Source organism: Grampus griseus (assembly GCF_964374135.1).
Source record: "Grampus griseus genome assembly, chromosome: 1".
In the NCBI taxonomy this organism is placed as follows: domain Eukaryota; kingdom Metazoa; phylum Chordata; class Mammalia; order Artiodactyla; family Delphinidae; genus Grampus; species Grampus griseus.
This window is the reverse complement of record NC_139017.1, coordinates 167,699,570-167,715,452: the sequence shown is the minus strand read 5'-3', so window position 1 is coordinate 167,715,452 and position 15,883 is coordinate 167,699,570. Positions and strand designations below refer to the sequence as shown.

Genomic DNA, 15,883 nt, shown 5'->3' with positions numbered 1-15,883 from the left:
CACGGTGGTGATGACAAATGGTTCCAGGGAGGGTGTCGCTGGAACATGGTAACACCCATTGGCCCATTTACACAAGCTTAGCAACCTAATTAGTTGTCATCCAGCAAGATTCAGGGCTCTGGGGACAGGTGCATTTGACAGGTAGTGGGTAGGGATAGAGGAGTCAGGGGAGAGTGGAGAACAGGGCCAGGAAAGGCAGCAGAGTAGGTAATAGGGGCCAGGGGGTGGGGCAAGGGTCAGGGTGCCAGGGAGGAGGAGGCATGCCAGGGACCGTGCCGAGGTTTACAGGTCACCTTCGCCAATGATTCCACCACCGGTCAGAGGAATCCCAGTGGTGATGGTAACTGCAACAATGGTGCCCGACGCACAGTCTCCCCCCCCAAGGCTCCAGTTGGGTGTCAGAATTCTCCTCTCTGCACTCACAGAACCTTGAACTTGCCCTGTCACCTCAGGGTCTGGTCATCTCTCTGCCTCCCAGACCACAAGCAGATTTAAAACCCTGACACTAGGATGTAATTATTTATCCACCATTAGATAGCTTCACAATGGATGTATGGATGGTTGGATGGTTGGATGGATAGATAGATGGACAGATGGACTGTTGGATAGATGCATATTGGACAGACGGATGGATGGACGCATGAAAAATAGGGGGATGGGGATGTGAGAGCTGGCAAGATGTTGCAATGATGCTTACCATGGTCACATGAACACTTATCCCAAGAAGGCTCAGGAGAAAAATTAAATCAAGGTCTAGCCTAGACCCCCTAGGTCAGGGACCACCATCCCAAAAGCCTAGAACTCATGCAATTCTTAGTAGAAGAAACTAAAAGGACCTATGGGCCTTTACTCCTCAAAGGTGAAGACCATCCTTTTGCACCCCCTCTCCCCACCAGGACACACGGCAGTGCCTAGGATAGAGTCACGCACATCAGCCAGACCTAACAAAATTCCAGTTGAATTTGATGAGGAGTAATTATTGAAAACCTACTGTGTGCTCAGCTGAGTCATATGCTGACCAGCTGGCCGCCCTTCCCCCGGCAGGCTGCCGGCCTGGCCAGCCGACTGACAGAGCTGGGATCAGCTTACACAGCAGTAGGCATTTCCTTCATTGTGAATGCCCTTGTCTCCCTGGATAGAGGGAGAGTGTGATGATGACAGGGGTGGTCAGAGTGATTTAATTTCATCTCTGATGCACCCTGCCTGGGGAATTCTCATTGTCATCAGGTGGTGACAGCTTATGGTTGTGGGTATTTAAACAGCTCAGCTCTTTGTTTCAATGGGCATCATATAAAATTATTAAACAAGCAGATGAGAGACAGAGGGTCAGCCTAATCTGTTTGGGGAAAGATTACCTGGGAGCTGCTGACCCAGGCAGAAGAAAAATGTTGACATGTGTGTGTTCTCAGGGCACCCCGGGTGTTAGTTATGGAGGTGACTCCCTGTGGCCCCCCCTTTCCAAAAGGAAAGTATTACTGAGTCTGTCTCCCCACTATTGTGGTTTGGGGGAAAATAGCTTATCCTCTCGTGATAATAAAAGTAATACATCCCCACTGTAAATATTTAGAGAATACATTTTATAAAGGGAATACTTAGGGAAGTGGCAAAAAAGAAAGTAAAAATCATCCAGTAACCTCATCCCTGCAAAAAACACCATTGACCTTTTCTTCCATCTTTTTATTTTTTCTTATATATATTTTCCATAGCTGAGATGATAATAATTAATAAGAATAACTAAATCTTCATAGGGAACTCTACTCAATACTCTGTTTTGGTCTATATGGGAAAAGAATCTAAAAAAAAAACAAAGAGTGGATATATGTATATGTAAAACTGATTCACTTTGCTGTACACCTGAAACTAACACAACATTGTAAATCGACTATACTCCAATAAAAATTTAAAAGGAGACTAACGAAATCTTAACACAATATATGCTAGGCATTGTTTTAAGTGCTTTACATCTATTAACTCATTTAATCCTCCCAACAGCTCTACGGGGTAGGACTATTATTATGCCTATTTTACAGATGAGGAAACTGAGGCACAGAGAGGTTAGGTTGCCTGAGTTTGCAGGACAAAGGGGCAGAGCTGGGATTCAAACCATTCCTCAACACTGTTCTCCTACCGTAGGTCCAACTTATGTTCTCCTTCTTGCCTTGAGCATTATGACATACGTGCCTTCGCATGTCAAGGCATGAACCACAGAAATATTATTTTTAATAGTTGCTAAATATTCCAAGTCGATGGACTCCAGTTTACTCAGTCATTCCCGTAGTTTGGATACCTTTTTCCTGAATTTTCAGGGCTCTATACCATCCCCAGCACAGTGGTGAACGATCTTTTGCAAAAGAAAGCCACTGCCTCCTACTCTTTCCCTTCCAGAGAATAAGTTTACACCCACCCAGCCCATCACCACCACACAAAGCTGGCCCCAGCTCCTCACCAGCCCTTGAAAGCAACAACTTCTAGCCCCCAACTCTCCACCCCCTCCCGAGGTGGAAAGCTTGGAATCAGAACTCTGGACCAAATACATTACATTTCCACACTTGCCTTGGGCAAGACAGTGTGGGCAGTGTACCTGTCCCACCGGCCACCTGTGTAACACACCTAATCTCTTCCAGCCTCGTTTTCCCCCTTGTAAAACGGAAATTCCGGGGCTAACCCTGCCTACCGTAAATGACAAGTTCTTTGTGAAGATCAGATGACATAATTGCCATAAAAAGCCTTTTGAAACTGAAAAAGAGCTGTACATATGCAAGAGATGGTTATTATTACAGCATTAATTCGACAATGTTCCCTGAGGAGCTGCTACGTGCCAGGAATTTGTGTGAAGCCCTGGGGATATGGAGACCAACAAGACAGCCCCAGTGCCACCCAAGAGGGAAACACAGTCTGATGGAGGAGGACTGACCAGCTGTGACACTCAGTGGGGTGAGTGCTTGGACAGACAGAAAGCATCAGGGCTGCAGGAGCCTAAGTCAGGGAACTAATTCAGGTGGGAGGGCCTCAGGAAGGCTTCCTGGAAGAGGTCACAACTCAGCTGAAACCTGGAGGATGAGTAGGATTTGGCAAGATGAAAAGGGGTGGGAGGCTGAGAGAACAGCATATGCAAAAGCGCGGGGACAAAAAAGTACGACATTCTGGAAAGAACAGCGTGGCCAGGGCGTAGCGGTTTTATGAAGAAGTGGAAGGACAGGAGGCTTGCAGGGTAGACCACACCCCCATCTGCTCTTTTAACAGCCATTGATCCACTGACTGTTTAGGGAATGAGGAGGGGGCTGCACAACCCACTCCCAGGAAGCAGCATCACCCACTTTACAGCCTAAGGGCAGCACAGAATCAGGGGATGGGACCCAGGGAGACAGTTGGGAGGGACCGTTCTTCATGGAGCAGTACAGGGCAGTGTTTAGAGGCCTTCTCCCAAAACTCTGCCCACCCTTGGCCCCCCGCTTCCTCAACTACTGGCTCCACTCCACCCACCAGGGCTACCCCAAAGCTCAAACTCGATGGATCCCCAGGAAGTTCAGGGAAACAACCTACTAGGTGCTGGGTATTCCTTGTTATTATCGCCTTTACATCTTTCCAGCAATCCTCTGAGACCTGGATTCATGGTCCCGTTTCACAGATGAAGGTCAGAAAAGTAAAGTAATAAGCCCGAGGCCCCTTGTGGAATGAATGTGTGTTTAGGGTTCAAGTTGATATAGGCATCAGAGAGGCGGGCTTAAAGCCTCTCTGCTGTCGCCTCTGGACAAGTAAGTTACCACTTCTCTGCACCTGTCTGCGGGTGAGGACAGTGCAGCTACCTCTGCGGGCTGCTCTGAGGCCCGGCCGAGATGTGCACCTTGAGCAAGGAGCCTGCAGACGGCACAGCCACTCGGAGATCATCTAGCACCGTGTCTGACTCTCCCAGAGCCCTGCAGGTACTCACCCTCCTGAGGTCGGGACTAGGGTCAGATTAAACTGGAAATCTCTCCACATTCACCAGGAGAGCGGACAAATCCAATCCCAGGCACTAGACACATTCTCATGCAGACCGAGCTCCAGGTCTGGTCAAAATCCAAGATGCCAGTCCTTTCCGGCTCAGCCGGGACCCTAGGGAGACCCCGATGCTCTCGCCCTCTGGGCATCTCAGAAGTGCCCCACACAAGCTCCCTTCCTGCCAGCGGAAGAACCAAGCTCCAGTGGAAGAGCCAGCCACCAGTGGCCCAGAGAAGAAGCTGCCCAGCGGCTTTCCCGAGGCCTCGGCCTGAAGGCAAGGGAGTAAAGGTCCTGCTGTGTTTCTCCAAACAAGACCCTCAACCTTTCTGTGCCCCAGTTTCTTCACAATTGCAGGAGGTTCGTGAAGGGTTTATGTATTTCCTGCTCAACATTTATTCAGACACTGTTCTAGATCCTGGAGAGCTAGCAGAAAACAAGACAGACATTGTCCTCAGAGAGACATGTCCTTCCATCCTCTGGTGCCTCTGTTTCCCCAGCTGTTCAATGGAGGCTATAATAGTGCCTACCTCGTAGAGGTGTTGTGAGGATTAAATAAATGAATATCTGCCCTTAGTACAGGGCCTGGCACTTAACAAGCGGCCCTGGGAAAGCTTGTTGTTAGTAGTAGTATTACTCGTCACTGGGTTATAAGGATTGGATGATGTTATTATGTTATTGTTATATCTGTAACGTGCTTAGGGTGTGACCAGCACACAGTACGCGTGAAAAAGATGACAGCTATTACCTCAAACGTTACCCAATATACTCAGCCCATTTTAGGGAGGAGGAAACTGAGGCATGAGAAGATAGGTGTCCTGCCCAAAGTCTTACTTTGGTTCGTCGTAAAGGCTCTTAAACACATTCTAAACCAGGATGTCTCAACTCCGGCACGTTTGGGACTGGATAAATCTGGGTACCATAAGATGTTTAGCAGCATCCCCGTCCCCTACCGATGAGATGCCACTAGCTCTACCCTCCTCCCCATGTTGTCACCATCACAAAGGTCTCCAGACATTGCCAAACGTCCCCTGGAGGGGCAAATTTCTCCCCTACCCCGTGAGAAGCACTGCTCTAAACAGACCCTTGAGCTCGCACTTCAAGAACCCCCAGGATCTGGCCCAAAGCCCCCTCCTCCTCCAACCCTGGCGCCAACACGAATGCCCTGTTCCAACCCCCCTCCCCGAGGACCTGCCCTTTCTCAAGCAAACCCCAAGCCTGCCAGCCTCCGTCCCGCTGCTATGGTCTTCCCCACACCAAGAGCTCCCCCCCCACCCCCCACCCCCAACCACCTGCTCACTGAAGGGTCTCTCACCGCCCCAGAACTCCCTGTTCAGTGCCCAGCCCTCCAACTCCTCCCACATAAGGAGTCATGAACGTGTCTGTCCTTGCCTGCTACCTGTCCCCTACCCCCACCCGACTCCAGACAGAAGCAACTGGAGGGCAGGGGCTGTGCCTGACTCATCTGTGTGTCCCCAGAACCCCAGCACAGGGCCAGGCACACGGGGCTGGCTCATTGCCCTGTGCGTAGGGCACGTCACAGATGTGACCGGCCCGCAAGACTGGCCCTCAGGCTAAGGAGGCATCACGGCATCCCGCTTAGGAGTGGGTAAGAGTTGAGAGCTGTTTCCACTTCTGGCTCCTTCCTGATGGTGGACAGGTTATTCAAATCCTACTGGCCTCAGCCTCTTCATATGTGGAATGGGGATAATATATGGTGCCCCTGATTGGTAGGATTGCTGGGAGAATTAAACAAATACTCCCGACCCAATCCAGTGCTCCCTCCGGTTTACAGACAAGGATGTCCAGGTGAGGCCTTGAGGAGGTGGGGAGCTCCTGCCCCAAGTTCCCCTGAGGCCTGACAGTCGAGCTCCTTGGATCGGGAGGAAGAGGGGCTGCTGCAAACCAGGATGTGAAAAAGCCGCGCGGACAGGGAGGGCGGAGGCAGGCGGGAGGCCGCCAGCCACAGTAAATAATTCACGCAGATGAACTGGAGATAAGTGCGGCTTCGTGGGGGATTGAGTTCAGGTCGGAGGAGGCTCAGACGGCTGCAGGAGACTTGTGGTCTCCCCTGCCCGAGAGGGGAGAATTACTGTGGCTCCGTCTGCCAGGAAAACGCGGCCCCAGGTGCTAGCTCGGGCCACTCCCTGCCAGTGGAGGAGCTCCCCCGGAACTGCCCCTCGGGGCAACCAGCCTCGGCTGGCCGCCTCCGCCCAGCCGTCCCCATGGCAACCGCCTGGCCTGGTCCAGGGTTTACCCGCCAACCGGATCCTCAGCCTCCCCTCCCCCACAGGAGGATGGGCGGTTTAGGCTCAGAACCCTGCGCCCTTTGGGCTGCCAGAAGCGGTAGGAAGTCACGTTGCCCGACCCTCTCCTTATATTGGCGCAGTTGAAACCAGGAACTCTTGGGATCATCCTCCCTGGGGTCAGTCCCAGCTCCATGACTTTCTAGTTGTGCCACCTTAGGCAGGTGACTTCACTGCTCTGTGCCTCGGTTTCTCTCATCTGGAAAATGGGAACAATAATAACAGTAACTACCTCCCAGTTACTGTGAAAATTAAATGAATCAAATGCAGAGAGTGTAGAACAGTTACTGGCCTCGAGCGAGCACCTTGTAAATATTACTTTTCAAATTGGGAAAAGGAACCCCAGAGAGGCAAAATACCTGCGCACAGCGACCACCCCACAGTGTGTTACGGGCACATTGGGGATTGGAAAGCAGTCACCAATCTTTTCCAAGACACCCTCTGTGGATGCTGGCAGCATGCTATTGGGCTTCCCCAAGTGTTTCCTAAGCTTCCTGTGGGTCCACCCCTGCCTTCTCAACCTCTTCCCTGTCATCGAATGGTCTTTGACCAGGCAGGGAGGCCTGTGAAGGCCAGAGGAGGCCTTGCTTTCCCCAGCCCTGTCTCCCCAGTGCCAAGCATAATACCCGGCCCACCCCCACACGGGGCTGTTGAATCCCTGAATGAATAGGGATTTAATCAGTTAATTTCCTCTACCCAAACATCCTCCCAGCCCACCCTGTTTTAAGCCCTTAGCCACTGGCCCTCTGTCTTACCAGACATACCTTTCCCTGACAACTTTGTGTCATCACTGCCTGACCCCGCCTGCCCAGCCCCCATCGCTACTCTGTTAGGATTTCCCATGGCCCATTTCCCAGGTCCTCCTCCTCCCTCCAGCCTGGCCTCCCCAACCTCCTTTCCCCTCTAGTGACCCTTTGTCCTCAAACAGCTGTTTCTGGGTCAAGGACCTTCCTCGGAGCGAGTGGGTGTGTGCTGCCCGGGGTTAAAGGCGAGACTTCCAGTGTGAAAGGTAATAAGATCAACCAAGTCCTCATCTCAGAGGGGGAGGGTGGGATGGGGATGGGGGCCCAGGGCCAGCAAGGTGGGGCTGTCTTTCTGGGACTCTTGGTTTCTCCGGAGAAGCGAGTGGGGCCCGTGGACACAGGCTCTCCATCCCCCCCGGGGCCACCCCACAAGCTCCAGCCCAGCTGCCAGGTTTCCCTGGATACAGCCCGGTCGCCGCGGAGGATTTATTTTTGCATATGGTTTGGGAGAATCTCTGTTTCTGGAATAATGACAACCTTTTTTTTCCCCTCCTCCTTCCCTCCAATAGGCAGATTTTATAAACCAGAGCAGCTGCCTGAAGGTTTCCAAGAGCAAATTCTGCACAGTTTCTAATCAGGGTGACAGTTCCCCCTCCACAGGAAGTTGCTTTTATTAATTGTGTTTAATCTTTTTTTTTTTTTGTAAGGCTCCATCTATCGGTCATCAGGCAGCACCCTGGGCCTTGTGGGCATTTTTGTTTTTCCCTGGTTTGCCTCTAACTCATGATTACATCTAAACCACAGTGGGCTTACCCAACAGAGGGGCAAAGTTGACCGGCTGAAAAGTGGGTCACCCACATCACCTGGGCAGAAAAGCCCCAATAATTTATGGAGATACTCCCCCCCTCGAGGAGGGGGAATATATCTTCCCACCCCTTAAGTGGGCTATAATGAGTTCCTTCCAAGGAGGACAGTATGGAAACCAGAAGGAAACGCATAACTTCGCCCTGGAGAAACCTGACAAATGCTACCTCAACCAAGTGATCAAGGTCAACATCAACAGTGATCGGTCACGGTGAAAGTGTGTACCCTTGATAGGATGTGATGAGAATGACACTTTATTTACCTCCATGGTCTTCCTCCCAAACCCATAACCCCAGCTGAAGCATGAGAAAGTCATCAGACAAACCCCAGTGGAGGGAAAGCCTGCAAAATACCTGACCAGGACTCCATCAAAAACAGGAAGAATCTGAGAAATGATCACAGCAAAGAGGAACTTAAGGAGACAGGATGACTAAATGTAATGTGGGGCTTCCCTGGTGGCACAGTGGTTAAGAATCCGCCTACCAATGCAGGGGACATGGGTTCAAGCCCTAGTCCGGGAAGATCCCACCTGCCGCGGAGCAACTACACCCGTGCGCCACAACTACTGAGCCTGAGCTCTAGAGCCTGCGTGCCACAACTACTAGAGCCCGTGCTCCGCAAGCTCGCCCCGCAACTAGAGAAAACCCACGTGCAGCAACGAAGACCCAGCGCAGCCTAAAATAAATAAATAAATTTTAAAAATAAATAAATAAATGTAACATGGTATCCTGGATGGAATCCTGGAACAGACAAAGGACATTAGGTATAAACTGAAGGAACCGGTGGAGTTCAGTTAATAGTACCGTACCTGTGTTGTTTCCTTAGTTGTGAAAAGCATATTGTGGAAATGTCAGATGTGAACAATAGGAGAAACTGGGTTAGGGGTACGTGGCAACTCTGTAATACCTTCACAACCTCTCTGTAAATCTAAAACTATTCTAAAGTAAAAGTTTATATTTTTTAAAAGAGGGTCATGTGTTTGCGTTTCAGGCAGTCCCCAAGACCCAGTTCTCTTTGCTTTCCTCTTTTTACCAGCACGAAGGATCTGAGCTGCTGACTTTGGGGGTCTCCAAGCTCCTAGCTCCCAACCTCATTGCCATGGCAACTATCATTTTCAAGCCCAAGGAAAACTCCCATTTCTTCATCATTGGATATTCAGTTAGCCTAGCACAGGACCTGGCCCAAAGTGGGTGCTAAGTTGATATTTGTCACATGAATGAAAATCATGGAGGACCTGTTGACAGAGGGGATCCAAGCAGAAAGCCAAGCTCTTTCCTTCCCAGGGCAAGAAGTCAGGATTTGTTAGTCTCCATCCAGAGGAGGAAGGCTTGCGGCAGGCTGGTTGGAAGCCGGTAGGAAACTCCTCTCAACTGCCTTCGGAGAGCAAGCACACAGGTTTACTTAGGATTGTATTGATTGGGGTGCTTTGGGGAACTGATGGGGATAATGAGACGTGAGCTGATTCCTCTACCCCACCCCACCCCCGCGGGGATGCCTCCACTGCCCCTCTGTCCCCTCAGGGTGTCAGCTCTGGGCTGCCAAAAACCATCTGCAAAGAAGCTTCACACACCTCGAACTGTTTGCCAGGTCTTGAAAGACCATTACCCGGCACACAGTAGGCACTTCATGTTTGATGACTGACATTTATAACGCACCAGGCCCTGCACCTGGGAGGAGTGGGGGCTCCTGTTTAATCCTTCGTGCTACTGGCATTGCCACCATCCCCATTTTCCAGAAGAAGAAACAGAGGCCCAAAGAGCTTGAGAAACTGGCCCCAAGTCCAAACGAGAAAGTATATGAGAGGTTTCAAATCCAAGTCACCGAAGTCCCAAACTCATGCCTTCTATGTGCTCAGTAGCCACCCTGAAATCCACCCCCTCTGCTGGGCCCTGAGGGCCGAGAACCAGCTGCCTGCTGTCTGCACAGGCGACGGTGCTCACTCCTTCATCTGTGGCCTCCAGACAGCAGTAATTTTCAAGTCACTTTCTTTTAAAACTTAATTTGCCAATTTCCCCCTTAGAGGTGCTTTTTGATATTCCTTCAGGCTGTCAGCCTGGAAAGGCCAAGGAAGCAGAATCCGGGGAGCTGGATGCTTATTACAAGCATTCGATTAATGAAGTTTGAATAATGCAGCCCAGGATGCTCGATCGATGCCTGGAGGCTTCGAGACACCCTCCCCCAGATCGGACTTCTAGTGGCCTTTTCCGTATTTACTGCTACCTAACCAGATACTTCAAACATATCGTGTACTTGGTATAATTTGATATCTGCCCAGTCCCTAAAGTGCCTTCTCAACAAATGTTTACCCCGATGTTCGAGTATATTTAAAAGATTTATATTCTTCTGTTGCTGATCGGAATCTGCGGGAAAGGCAGATTCTGTCTTCCCAGAGAATCCTGCCTCGGCTGGTGGGGTGGCCTCCAGCAGGAACCTTTTAATACATCACTTATTAAAATGGACCCGAGCCTCACCAAGGGCTCCCGTGCTCCCCCATTCCCAGCAGAGGGCAGCTCCAGGTCTTAGCTGACCACATCCAAGTGGTCAGCTAAGATGCTCTGCCTCCCTCTGACCCCTGATGCAGTCAGTTGTCTGTTGGCAGAAGAGCGGGAGAGCCCAGGCTCAGAACAATAAACCAACAAAAGGATATTTAAAGCTGAAGGACAATGGCTGCAGCTGGGACTGAGCCTGGGTCTGGGGACAGGTGACTCTGCAGCCCCATCCTGGAGCCCGGACTCTGGGTTCAAGAGTGCTTCCCGACTTACCAGCTGAGTGACCTCATACAAGTTACCTAATGCCTCCAAGCCCTGGTTTCTACTGTATCATCAGGACACAGGTAACACCTGCTTCATAGAGCCGTTTCGAGCCGGGCCTGCAGTAAGAGCTCAGTGAGTATGGCTGTTGTGCCCGGCCTTTTAGCCCCTCTGGGGTGTCGATTTCCTCACCTCCTAAAGAGAGGTAGGGGCTGTGGGTTTCCAGGGTTGCTGGGCTGATTATGTGAGGCTTGGAACGGAAAGCGCTTTGTAATTGCACGGCGCTTTGATCAGGTAAGCGGTAATGACTCCTGGGTGCGGACAGACACCTGTCTTCTGAAAGAATCTTTTCATTTGGTTCCTTCTCCTCTTGGCAAATTGACGCTGCACAGAGGGTGGGCCCGGCCCCTAGCTCTGCCAGGCGGCCCCTCAACCTTCATGCGGACAGAGCACAGGGGAAAGCTGGGCTCCGTGGTACCTAAAGGCCCAACGGCTCCGAGCACTGGGACTCTCTGGGGTCAGCGGGGAGGAGAGCCAGGTTTGGGAACAGGGTCACACGCCTGGGAAAATCCAGCTGGCACCCCACCCCCATCGTCCTGCAGACACCGCCAGCTCCAGCTTGCCTGCCTTCCCGATGATGCCTGATAGGGACTCCACTGGGTCCCCCTGAGGCTCTGGGCCTCCACCCCTGAGAAGGGGGTTGAGACATCACCCCCCTCCCCACAGGCCCTCTGGAGCCCCCCTTCCTTCTCCCCACCCAGGCCTGTCTTACCTGATGTCTGAGTCACACTCAGGCTCCTGTCACTGTGAGCTGTGTTGTGACTCCCCGACTGACAGTTTTACAACAAACACATTAAAAGCTCCCGGCGGCACCGGGACTCCTGGATGCCAAGCGGCCCAGGAGAAAAAAAACTCTCCCGGCCTTTCTTCAGCCAAAATCCTTCTCCCAACCCCTCCTCCCCCAGGGGCCTGCTCCGCTGCCATTAACTGTCCTGAGCCCAACAAGGGGCTGAGAATTTTTTTTCATAACGAGACTTTTTGAGCGGTGATTGGGGAAGCCTGAGACAAATCCAATCGGGCTGTGGGCCCCAGAGGACCAGGCTCATCCCTCCAGGAAGGACCTGTGAACTCAGGAAGACAAAGGTGCAGGGCAAAGAGCATAGGTCCTCCTCAGCCCTGCCCTTGAGGACGGGTGGCCCAGGATGAAGGATTACCTGGGCATCTGATGCTGAGTGCTACTATGTGCTGGGTGCTGTGTGAATCTTCCCAACCTTCGAGGTAGGAGCTACATTAACCCCACTTCACAGATTTGGAAACTGAGGCCTGAAGAAGTGAAGGGACTTGCTCAAATCCATAGAGCTAGGAAGTGAAGGAGCTGGGATTTGAATCCAAGCCTGCCAGCCTCCAAACTTTGCCTTTCACGAGGCTGACTCCCTGCCAACCAGCACACCAGCCTCCTTCTCCCCACACCCCACCAGGGATGGCAGAAACCCAACAGAAGTTGGGAGAGCCCAACGCAAATCCAAACTGGACGCACTTGCCCTCCAGGGATGGCCTTGCCACTCCAGCTTCTTTCCTATCACCTGAGCCCAACCCACGGTGGCCTCCACACCACCTTTTCGCCTCACAGACCAAAGCTACCGTTCCCGCCTTCCCATCTGCAACCAGCAGACAAAAAGCAAGCTCCCTAGAACCAAAGCCGAGAAAAGAGAGTGAGACACAGGAACAGTTCTTTTATTGTACATTGAAGAAATAGCCCTGTGTGCTGGTTAAAGGTGCAACATACAGAATATTGAATTAAGAAAAGAGGCAACAGGGTAGGGAAAGGAAGAAACCTCTTGAGGTCCAAAGTTGCAAACAAAAAAACGGGAAAAGATTCCTCACGCAAGAGGCATTTTTGCAAATACCATGCAAAACAGGCAGCTGGTGTGCCCTAAGAGAACCCCTATAAATAACAGAAAAAGACACTCCAAGCATTCCTTTACGTGAACTCAGAGCACAGGGAAAAGAAAAGAAACCAAAATGCCTTTTGGCATTTCAAGATATTTGGCACTCTTGTGATTACATTTTTTTACAGTCCATTAAAGAGAATAAACGGACACAATATTAGAGAAAAAAACAGGCTGCTCACACAACAGACTGCAGGAAGAGGTTAGAAAAAGCTCAAGCATTTTTTTTTCTTTGTTTTTTTTGTGGTTTTTTTTTCCTGACATATAAAATGTGTTCATTTGCATTAACTTGGGCAAATAGCTCGCAGCAACAAAGAAACACAAGCTTTACAATTCATTTTAAAATAAAGCGATGATTATTTTCTAGGTATGATTCCTTAGAAAAGTTCTCGTCTTGTTTTAAACACATTCTTGATAACTTCAAAAGATGACCAAAATAGAATGCAATATCTATAGAGATCATTTTCTGATTTTTTTTTTGTACATCCAAGGATAACAACATAAAAAAATAAAACTGGACAGCATTTCACATCCAAGTGCAGAGAATCATTTTTGCAAGATTAAATAATGTAAACATTGGGAACAGCCAAATCAGCGAAGAATGCCAACACCTCAAAACACCCGGTGTTGCTGCTTCATTATTTAAGTGGTTCAAAAACCAGATCTATAATTGCGCAATATTCACTGTATAGAAAAAGAAATGGATATTAATTTTGACAAATAGCTGCAACTGAGACTTCTCTTTTTATTTCTTTATGTATATATATATATAGTGATTTTTTTAATTTTTAAAAATTTCTTTTTAATTTTTATCTTTGCAAAGAAGCCCAGAGCCTTCTTCTCACGCCTCATCTGTCTCCCGGCCTGACACGAGATACAGGTTGCTGATTTCATCGTGGGTAGCAAGCTAGTAATAAATTTCAAAGTGCTTTCTCTTTTCATGCTTTTTGCCAATAACTGATATCGCCGTTCTCATTCTTATTCTCTCCCTTAACTCATTGTCTTTAGGGGAGTTAGACACCAGGAGGTGCCTTGTCTGTCATATTTTTCAGCACGTCATCAATCCTATCATCTTCAATAACAACTGCAAAAAAAGGGGGAGAAAAGGAGAGGTGAGCGCTCTTGGGCCTAGCCAGGGGTCCCTAAGTTTCGCTTTACGCCCGGGTCGGAGGGGCGGGTAGACTGAGGAAAGGAGAGGGAAGGGGTCTCCACGCGTGCTAACACAGCCCCCATCCTCTTCTGCTCGGCCAGGGGTCCCTCTGCTGCTTTCCTCTCAACCACTCCCCCTCCCCCAGGCCGCGTCCCAGCATGGTCCTGAGAAGAGGAAGCGAAGAGAGCACAAATCCCGCAGCCCTGGTGGCAGCCTAGGCGCGCACCGGCCTGGTCCTCACCCCGGCCCCCACCCACCCTGGAGGGCGCATTTATTTGGAAAAAAGGCTCCTGGGCGGGAGAGGGAGGGGAGGGAGGAGCCACGGGCTCCGGGCCTGGGATCCTCCCGGGTGCCCCGAGCGCAGCGCCGGTAGCCGAGGCGGGGTGCTGAGGTGCGCTGAGCGAGGAGGGACGCCAGGGGCCGGTTGCACAGCGCGCAGCCCGTCGGGGATTCTGGCCTCGCTTGGGCCGGGAGCCCCCCTCCGCGCTGCCAGCGGGCTGACTTGGCCTCTCCGCACTCGCAGCTACAGAGGTCGGAGCCTCCCTTCGCTGCCCGCCGGCGGCTCGCCCGCCTGTCCGCATCTGCCTCTCTGCGTCCTTCACCTCTCTCACTATCTCTACCTAGCCTCGCCTTCCTCGGTCCCTCCATCAGTCTCCCGGCGCGACGGTCACCTGTCGAGGTCTCTGGGCCTCTCTCTGTGTCCGGGGTGTCGGTTGCCCTCATTGTTTCAGCTGCTTTTCTGTCCTCCCCAGACTTGCGTTCCTGGCTCGCTGTCTTTCCGGCTCTGACTCTCTCTCTCCTTAGCTTTGTCTCGGTCTCTGCCCATCTCGGCCTCCCCGCTACTTCCCCCCTCCGCCTTCCTCCCTATCTCTGCGTCTCAGTCTCTCACGGCAGCTATCGGTCTTTCTCATTGTCCCCGCGCCTCTGGAGCTCCTCTTAGAGCCCCCGCGCGTCCCAGTCTCTACGGGGCTTTTCTAGCTCCTGCGCCGAGCGCCCAGGCTCGGCAAACCCCCTCCCCCTGCCAAGGAACAATGAAAAGCCGGTGTGATCCGAAAGCCCCTCACCTTCCCCGCCGGAACCAGCCCTTCCCCACGCCGTCCCCGGGGAGCCCTAGGACTCCCCCCACCCCGGGTTGTAGATCGAGTTCAGCTGCTACTACACTGCGCAAAAGGGGCGCAAAAGGGGCGGGGGCAGGGTATAAATCAAAAAATCAAACTTTGGGAACCGGGATATAACCTTTCAGTCCCTGCTGCAGCGAGATGCAGCCACGCCCCCTGGGTGACCCCAACGAGGATCTAGCTGAGGGGGAGGGGTTCCCGAGGCCAGCCGGAGCTGAACCCGCAGTGCGGGATCCCCCCCCCGGTCCAATTCTGCGCGATGAGATGTTAGTGGGTCGGAACGGGCTCCCGGGTGCGGGAAAACCCCGCAAACCTCCGCCAGGCCTGGGTGCCCGGAAAACGGGTGTCGGAGGAGGTGGCCGCGAACTCACCCCGCTTGCTCCGGCCGATCTGGCCCAGCTTGGGCGGCCGCTTGTTCTGCCCGGCGCCGAAGAAGCTGTTGGTGTCCTGCAGGCGGCAGGAGAAGATCTGGCCCACGTCGCCGCCGTCGCCGTAGGGGCTCAGCTTCTCGTCGCCGTAGGGCAGCACCTCCGACATGGTCGCGTCCGGGGGCTCCGCGGCGGCACCTCCTCCGCCCGCGTCCCCGCCCGCGGCGGACAGGGTCAGCGGCGCTGGGGCCGGGGACGGCCGGCCGAGGACCGCCCGCGGGCTGCGGCGGCGCTGGCGCCGGCGAGAGGCCGGAGGGCGCCGCTGGGGCAGGAGCGCGCAGCCGGCCCGAGCGACCCCGCGAGCGCCCGAGGCTGCGCTGCGCTGCGCTCCGGCTCGGCGGCGCGCGAGTGGCTGCTGCTCCGGCAGAGGCTAGCAGGACTCACATCCTCGGCGCGCTCGGGCGCTGGGCTGGGGCCGGGCCGGGCGGGGCCGTGAGCCGGGGGAGGAGGCTGTGCCAGCGAGCCCCGAGGGCGCGGGGCCGAGGAGGGCGCACCCCGGGAAGCCGGACAGGCCGGTCCTGCGGCGAGTGCGGGCGGCGGCGGCGCTGGTTCGGGGAGGCTGACTGGGGAGCTGCGAGCGGCTGGGCTGCGAGGGGT

The 15,883-nt window shown here is 52.7% G+C and overlaps 1 protein-coding gene across 1 annotated transcript; it reads right to left on the bottom strand.

Moving 5' to 3' along the window:
- Positions 1-12,409: 12,409 nt before the first annotated feature.
- On the bottom strand, positions 12,410-15,484 carry CAMK2N1 (calcium/calmodulin dependent protein kinase II inhibitor 1). The gene is made up of 2 exons (XM_082647804.1): positions 15,230-15,484; positions 12,410-13,674 (listed from the first exon to the last, which is right to left on the bottom strand). Exons 1-2 carry the CDS (start codon positions 15,393-15,395, stop codon positions 13,604-13,606), a joined length of 237 nt encoding a protein of 78 aa, XP_082503930.1. The 5' UTR covers positions 15,396-15,484; the 3' UTR covers positions 12,410-13,603.
- Between the last annotated feature and the right edge of the window lie 399 nt (positions 15,485-15,883).

Excerpts from the sequence above, each read along its gene's own strand:
- CAMK2N1 (XM_082647804.1), bottom strand. The coding sequence starts at position 15,395 with ATGTCGGAGGTGCTGCCCTACGGCGACGAGAAGCTGAGCCCCTACGGC. Across the intron at positions 13,675-15,229 it reads GATCGGCCGGAGCAAGCGGG|TTGTTATTGAAGATGATAGG; the intron begins GTGAGTTCGCGG and ends CTTTTTTTGCAG.